This window comes from Acanthaster planci, linkage group LG06 (genome assembly GCF_054643075.1).
Source record: "Acanthaster planci isolate LZ-2023a linkage group LG06, COTS_SCS, whole genome shotgun sequence".
Taxonomy (NCBI): Eukaryota; Metazoa; Echinodermata; class Asteroidea; order Valvatida; family Acanthasteridae; genus Acanthaster; species Acanthaster planci.
The window spans coordinates 3,495,219-3,503,272 of record NC_141782.1 but is presented as its reverse complement, the minus strand read 5'-3'; the positions used below and the strand labels follow the sequence as shown (position 1 = coordinate 3,503,272).

At 40.9% G+C, this 8,054-nt stretch overlaps 1 protein-coding gene across 1 annotated transcript in view; it reads left to right on the top strand.

Moving 5' to 3' along the window:
- The first annotated feature begins 248 nt into the window (after nt 1-248).
- kdsr (3-ketodihydrosphingosine reductase) overlaps nt 249-8,054 on the top strand; it is a 12,568-nt gene continuing 4,762 nt past the window's right edge. The window contains exons 1-6 of the mRNA XM_022247703.2: nt 249-421; nt 777-866; nt 2,229-2,288; nt 3,955-4,020; nt 4,584-4,679; nt 5,932-6,123. Coding sequence (XP_022103395.2) covers nt 266-421; nt 777-866; nt 2,229-2,288; nt 3,955-4,020; nt 4,584-4,679; nt 5,932-6,123 — 660 coding nt within the window. The 5' untranslated portion in view covers nt 249-265. The remainder of the gene's footprint in view (nt 422-776; nt 867-2,228; nt 2,289-3,954; nt 4,021-4,583; nt 4,680-5,931; nt 6,124-8,054) is intronic.

The following is an 8,054-nucleotide window of genomic DNA, read 5'->3' as shown; positions in this document are numbered from 1 at the left end:
TTTTTGGCATGACCTTCCGTGGAAATTAATATCTTCAAAAGTCATAGGTTAATAAATGAAAATCTGAACAGAAAATGAAAAATCATAATATGTGCTTTAATTTGACGTATGTCTCGAATAACTGAGAAACTCCTGAGTATTTTTCCTAATTTTGTTAGATTAAGGTATTTATCACTGTTGTTTAATGACTGGACTGCAACTTATAATGTTTGAAACAGCGCCACCAAGAGTTCTAAAATTCTATTCGTCTCCGCGCCGATTGTACATGTACATCTTGCGTATTTTTGATGTTTCTCAGTTAAAAACCACAATGTTTCAGTACTTAGTCATCTCTATCATTATCGTATTCATTGTAACTTTTGTGTGGTTATCATCTTCGATCAAACCAAAATTGCTGGACCTAAAGCAAGCTCATGTTGTGGTGAGTGTTGATTTAATTTCATCGCAGTGGCTGCCAAGTGACATAGCCATCCATCCCCCACTACCATGACTACGGAGGGTTCGACGTCCGCTGCGCTCCCACGTGGGCAGGGAGCGCGGCGGACGTCGAACCCCATATTTCTGGGGGTAGCAAGAAAAAGAGCCATTTTCTGGGAAACAGCTGCAACGAATTGTATATTCAGGTATTGGTCATGTTAGCATGGTTAATCTTACTAGAAGAGAAACAAAACACCACGTCCCGGCCCTGCACGCCTCTGCCGAATAATGAAACTCATTTTACCATTGCACTCTCCATGCTCACATGACTCATACATATCCAATGTTTAATATTACAGATTACTGGAGGATCAAGCGGTATTGGCAAGGCAGTTGCTGCTGAGGTCCTGAAGCAAGGAGCAAATGTTACCATTCTGGCTAGGAATCAAGTAAGGAATACTGTACATCATGAGAAGATGTGAAGAGAATGAGTCCATGCTGTATAATTTTTATGGTCTTTTTAATTCTCCTCTATTTCCCATTTAACCTGACGTTCAAAATGTGTTGTGCCTTCTAGGGGCAAGTTGTATTTTGATGCTGATGCAAATGTGCATATATATGAGCTAAATGAGTGATATTGTGCAAGGCAGAAACCTCAGTGTTATAGCTATTGTGCTCTAAAAGTACATGCATTCAACAGTTTCGGTATTTTGCTATCAGAAATATTGTTTTGTTGTGTTGATTCGTTGATTTAGTACATGTACGTGACAGTAAGTGAGCAAATTTTGTCACATTGTTGAGCATATTTTGGGTTCACAACTTTAAAAGGGTCCCCTCCCCCAAATGAATGATGTCGTCTGTAATGGCATCATGGCAACAGCACCCACATTTGTCAGAAAAGGCATAGAAAATTTAAAATGTTGAAAATTGCACTTGTCAACGAAACCCACCCAAACCAAAATCAGATGAAATTTGCATGCCACTTCCTTGCATATTGGAGGAGTTAGAAAGTTCCGCAAATTCCTCCCCCCCAAAAAAATAAATAAATAAAATGGTCCCTTTCAGAGTTGCAGGAGTCCATCAAAGGCCACACATTGATTTTGTTTAGTTTCATTGGGACTTTGATTAGCCTAAAACTAAAGTTGTGGAGATCTGGGACACTACACAAAATTGTTGACTCTGAAAAGAGATTCTGTTGCTTCAATCTGTCACTCCGTGCAGTCTTCTCTTAATTTTATTGACCTTTTTTCAGTAGAACTTTGTTCACGCTATTTTTTTTGGGGGGGAATGCAACTTTCCTGCTTTTTTTAATGACTTGGGAAGTGGCATACATGTATGTGCACGCTGTGCTTGTAGCAAAGCTGCTATTTCCAATGGAAAGCCTACTCCTACGATCAAGGCCAGACCAATCAGAAATCGGCTTCTTAAAAGACCTTTTTCATCAACCAATTAATGACAATCTAGGAAACCAGTATTGGCACTGTCACAGACTTTCATCATGTACAGTTGCTTTTGCATGGTCATTGTGTTCACCCCACAGTTCCCTTAAAATCAAAACTGTGCTCACTCGTCGCAAAATTACTCCTGCCTCTGTTCAGTATGGTTCCACTGTCATCTTCCGAAGTTAGTCGAAAAAAGTTGAATAAGATAAAGTTGAAGAAGTTATTTGTCCTCTTCTAGGAACCGGGTGAACATTTTGACAAACCCCCCTTTCCTCAGATCGCTCATTGGCAATTATAGGCCATGCAAATTACATTTCAAAGGATTAATTTCAATTTGATTTGATTCAACAATTCTTTTGCTTTACCCAGACCAGGCTACAGAAAGCCAAGGAAGACCTACAGCAGTATATTAAGGACAAGGACAATCAGGTAGTAGATAAAGAAATCCTTTATTGATTCTCTTGTAGCGGGCTGTGTCTTGAAGTTGAGGCTATGGCTACTGCTGAGTGTCTGGAAGCTGCTCGTTGTAGCCACTTCCCACGGGCATGTATGTTACTCATAGCCACAGCCAGTTAATTTAGACATATGGTTTCATGGTACTGTGTTATTATTTGACATTCTGTTGTTCATGTTTGTACCTGGAGCTAGTCTGAGTGCCATCTGTGAGCCTGTGGTGGCTCCCAAATAGTGTCTGATATACGTGAGCATGCGCTATGCTGCCCCTTGTCATGCTTGTGCTAGCCAATAAGAATCCACTTTTGAAATCTGCTCAAGGCTGCTGATTGGTTGATAGATGCCAACTGACATACATGTATCAGCTGGCCAGGTTTAGACAGCCTCCTTCGAAAATGTGTCCAAAAGTGTTTAAGACATGAGAAATACAGTGTTCTTTAATTTTGGATGGCGAATACACACACATACATGTACATGTACAATACTTGTGTGAACGGACTCACAGTACATGTACATGTAAGTCCTACCACACGTGATGTACATGTATACGTATGTACATGTAGGCCTGTCAACTGATAGTCTGCACTCTGGTACGGCACGTGCGTGGGGCATGTGCATCGAGGTGTATGCCATGCTTTCCCTTACGTTATGGAACTTGCCACGACCAAAGGCCCATACTTCATGTATGTGACTGCTGATTGGTCAAAATCCAAACAGAGAGGGAATGTTGTTTGTAATTAATCAGTGAATATGGAGGGATATCACAAAGATCCTTGTACATTTGCTGTACTTGTCCATGTATCCTGAACACAAAGGAAACCAGCAAACCAGAAAGGAAAGTAATCAAAGAAAACTATTCCTGGAAAGGACAAAGTCCTGAGCATTTCACTTGGAGGTATGGTGTAAATTTTTTCCATGGCTACGCTGTACCTATATTTGCAACTTTACATCTGGACCTCCGACCAAACCTTGTGTGTAGACAAGGCATGCATGTAGATCTTTGCCAGTCAAGTAGTGTATCCGTGTTGTCAAGTTTTTTTCCAGAAATGAAATGGCCAACTTCTTAGATACAGTACTACCACATTTCTTAAAGGGGTTTTGAGGATTCTTTCATAGACGATAAAATGTGGTCAGTCATTTCAGAAAGAAATCCCCATTTTTCTCCCCTGGACCCCAAACCTGACTACGCCATTGGCAAATTTCCAATTCAGGAGCAAGTGCTGATGTAAAACATAGGTGTGGCGATATCTCTAGAAGCCTATTTTTTTAATTTGCCTCAGGGCCCAGGCTATACGCGTGCTACTTCTGTGCCAAACTCAAATAATTAAATTTTTAAAGTTTGGTACGGCAATAGCACAGCGTTTAGCAAATTCAATTCAGCATAGCAAACTCTTTAGCTTGACAGGGTATGCCGTGCTGCCGGTGTTCCAACTAGCAGTAGCGTGACACTGCCTTTGTTAAGTTCTGCATTTAGTGCAACCAACTGCCGCCCTATTGCCGTGCTACTGCCGCAGTCGTGTTAATTAAGTTCGGCACGGCATGCAGTAGCATGGCGTCTAGCCTCGGCCTTAGCCTTTTTATCACTCCAATTGAAAGTTGCATCCGTCATTCTGAGGACATTTCGCCATTGTTTTCATTTCAGAAAATCCTTTGTATCTCGGTGGACGTCAGCCATGAATATGCAGCAGTCGAAGATGCTGTCAGAAAGGTCAGTACAAAAGCATGCTTTACATCGAGTATGTTGAATCAACAACCTGACTCCTCTGTATATAGCTAATTTCAGGCTTTGGGGAGACTTAAGATGGCAGACCTGCACTGTATGCGTAAGCTTTCCCTGTGTATCTCAAATTTCAAGCAAACAATTTCAGAGTCCACTTTCGTCCCTTTTTGTGAAAAATTTTCTGTTAACACTTAGAATATGATGGCAAGCAGGGCTAGTGGAAAGTTACGGGAGAGGGGTGGATCAAATGAATTTTCTGTCGAGAAGGGCATTTTCAGTCAATTGTTTAGGGCTGTAGCAGTGGGGTATTTGTACAATTTAAGATTGCTCTTCATTTTTTCCCCTTTCTTCATTCTCGGCTCTGTTCATCAATTGAGAGCAATTTCCCTAGGAGGATTCTGGAGATGTCTCGGAAGCGTTGGAATTCACGTTTGATAAAAATTGTTAGAGTCAGACAGCTACTTGAAAAATTTCAGTGTGTGTATTCTCACTCGACAAATAAGAAGGGATATATAATAGTCTGCTACCTCACATCATGTCATCAATTTCAGTCTGCAGAGGAGTTAGGACCATGTGACATTCTTGTCAACTCAGCTGGCATGTCGAGAGCCGTCTCCTTTGAAGATACGAACATAAACGATTTCAAGGTATGACACAGACTCTTCCTGACATCTTTAGCAAAGATCGGTTTATTTGTCGAGAATGCTGACGACTTGAATTTTTGTATTAATCTCTCAAAGCATAGACTTTAGGGCCCCGTGTAAGTTCTTCCAAGCAAGCTGACAGACTAGCTGAGTGAGGCACCAGGGTTCTCCCCAGGACTTTTCAAAACTGTGGGGGATTTCCATTGTGGTTTACCAAGGGCCCTGAAAATTTTTGGACTTTGGAAAAATGCAGGACTACATGTATAAACTACTTTTTCATCTAGATTTTCCGGACATGCAATCTACATTATGTAAGAAAATTCTGAGCCATACTATCATAATTATATTATGCATATCAGGGATGAAGAAATGGGTATCAGGCCGTTTTTTGCACATCGGGCAGAAATAATTGCGTATCGGGACAGGTATGCAAGTTTGTACGCGGTGAGAACCCCATTTTGGAGATCAAGATCTTGAAAGTCATAATGGTTCCCAACAGGTTGCTGCTGTTTTTCGCAATGAAAGGGGTTTGAAGAAATCAGGCGAAGCCAAAAAAAGGCGAGAAAAATTAGGTATTTGATTTGTTAAAATATATTCTAGATCTTGAAATTCCTTGCACCTTTTTTGTGGCGGGAGATGTTTGTTCTTCCTGTCACAGTGTAAAGGCATGCAACTGTTTTTAACGCTTAGTGCATACCACCGATAAATTTCACACATCGTAGGAAGTTTTGCTCACCCAGGTTTCCACGTTTTGCCCCTGATGCTCCACTTTTGAGCCTGAATGCCACTTATTTAAGATATGTTTACTGCAGTCATGTACTCGTCAGTGCATGAGTATGGAAAAGTGATTGAGCGCAAGAAACTTGAGCTTCACCTGTGGGGAAGCAGAGGACTTGAATGACTGTTGGAGCACTCTTAACAACTACCCAGTCAGCCAATTATGCCATATTGCATGTCATGGATATGAAGAACATCCCACAACTGCAAAAGGTGTTTGCTTCAGTTAGATCTCATTATCAAGAAATGAGGGTCCTAGTATTCACAAATAAACATATAAGCACTTGCATGGGTTGGCTCTAGTTGTCTAGACTAGAGAAATTATTTAACTCTGTTTACAGTCAGTTATTAGTCACATGGTAACAAATATTACCATTTTTCAGCCCACAAACTTGTTAAGTTACGAAAAGCGTAACACGACTATATGAGAACTATGATACTTATGTATACTTGTACACAATGTTTTTTGGTTCATCAGCGGGTAATGGATGCTAACTTCTTAGGGTCCGTCTACCCGACCCGTGCAGTACTGCCGTACATGAAAGACCGTAGACGTGGTCGAATCGTCTTCATCTCCTCACAGGCCGGCCAGCTGGGTGTGTATGGTTACACGGCGTACGGTAGCAGCAAGTTTGCCGTCAGGGGCCTAGCGGAGACCCTGCAGATGGAGGTAGGAGGCCCGGTGATATATTTGCCTTGGGTGCTTGTCACTATTTCTCTAAACTGAACAGTTTGATCATTATGTTAGTGATGACTCCGGGTAAAGATACTTCAGACTCATGGAAAATAATGACTTGGAACCAGTTTGTACAGTGTGGGCGTGTGTAACTAATAAAATGATGTTGAATATAATGGGCCCTTAAATTTGAAATAATTGTACTTTACTTGTCTACTAGATTTCTGAGGGGGCTATGCACTTAATTATTGGAAATTGTTAACTTCATTATGTTGATCAAATATAAGTCCCTGATATGTGATTACTCCCTCAAAGTAATGATGTGAATTTCCACTCCGTAATGGTGCGTTCGGCCGGTTCCGTGGCGTTCCAGCCAGGTTTTTACAGAGTCCGGCATAGTCTCCTCTCAACGTCAGCTTGACTTCAGGTGTTAGGCTACCCGGAACTATTGTACTTACACGTAAAGTGGATGTAAAGGGAATTCTCAAATACCAAAGGTCACGGCCGTCTATACAATTAAATTCAACATTGTCATGTACAAGTTTCAAGTCTACTAATTAATGGCGGAAATTACTTAAAAGTTTCCATTTCACAACTGCGTAAGTCACAATGTTTCTTATTCAGCATTTATTTATGCGTTGCGTTTGAAACAATACGTATCAATTACGTTCGCAATTGTCATACATCAAGAAAATCTCATACTGATCTTCAAATCATGCTTATGTATGGTCAGTCTGTACCCAAGAATAAACACAGGGTATTTTTAATTCAAGAAAACTACATTTCGACAACAAACTCTTAGAAAACAAAATAATAAACGTACGGTTATTTCAGGTAACATTATTCAATGATGTCTTGGCTGAGTGTTGCAAAATTCTGGGACGAGATTCGAAGGATCGTATTAGCTCTATAGTAGCTAAATCTGATGATCCAATGGTACCTGGACTGGATTTCCTCCGGTTGATCGTCATCTGCTGCTTCAGAGACCTCAGGAAAGTTCGTACCAGTCACTTGCAAAAATTCTCAGCTCACAAACTTGATGTTACCACCTTGGAGATCAAAATCATTCTCCCTCACACCCACACACTCTTTCCAAGATCAAAATCTACTCTACCCAAAACTCATGAATATAAACAAAGTGAATCAGGAACTCAAATGCCGGTTGTAGATACAAACAAAATGCAAATAACCGTGGCTGGGTGGAAGTTACGTAAGCCCGTGGCAACTACAGACGCGCCACTTGATTGCGTCCGAAGCAACCTATGGCGATCGGGAATTTTTACGCGGGCTGGAAAATCGTTCGGCGGGAAAATTTTTCTAAAACTGTATTGGTCAAGCTGAATCGGTGTTTAACAGGACTGTTCGATTTACCTTAGGCGTTCCGCTGCGAAAGAATGCACAATAAATCAGACGCAAAATGCAATGCACAAGTATTACTCTGACGGTGTTCATTGTAAACTATGCTGAGGGGTCCAATGAGAAGGCATCGTAGTACCATGTGATCACACAGTCTCCCTGCATGCACAAAGTTTGGATATCAGTCATACATTGTATTCTAGACATCAAGGCTCATATTTCAAGTAAAATAACTGTGAATTCTATATCAAAGGACAAAATGGTCACTACATGTGTCATGTACAGTTGTTGTTATCATGCTGGCCTAGCTGCGGGTCGTGCTCTGTGTTTTAAAGCTTTAGTTTCTCTTAGTTTATAAATATTGTGTACGATGCTGCAGATAGACTTCAGGTCATGTGTAAGTCAGCGAGAGCTCCCTGCTTGTAGGATTGGTGCGGTGAAGTAATTCACAGCTGGCCAGTCTCATTAGATTCTTTGATTCTCATTGGTTCCATTGACTGTGCATTTGTTGGTCAAAATTAATACTTAAAAAAACCCTGTATGGCTCCTACTTCAAGTACCTTCATAAA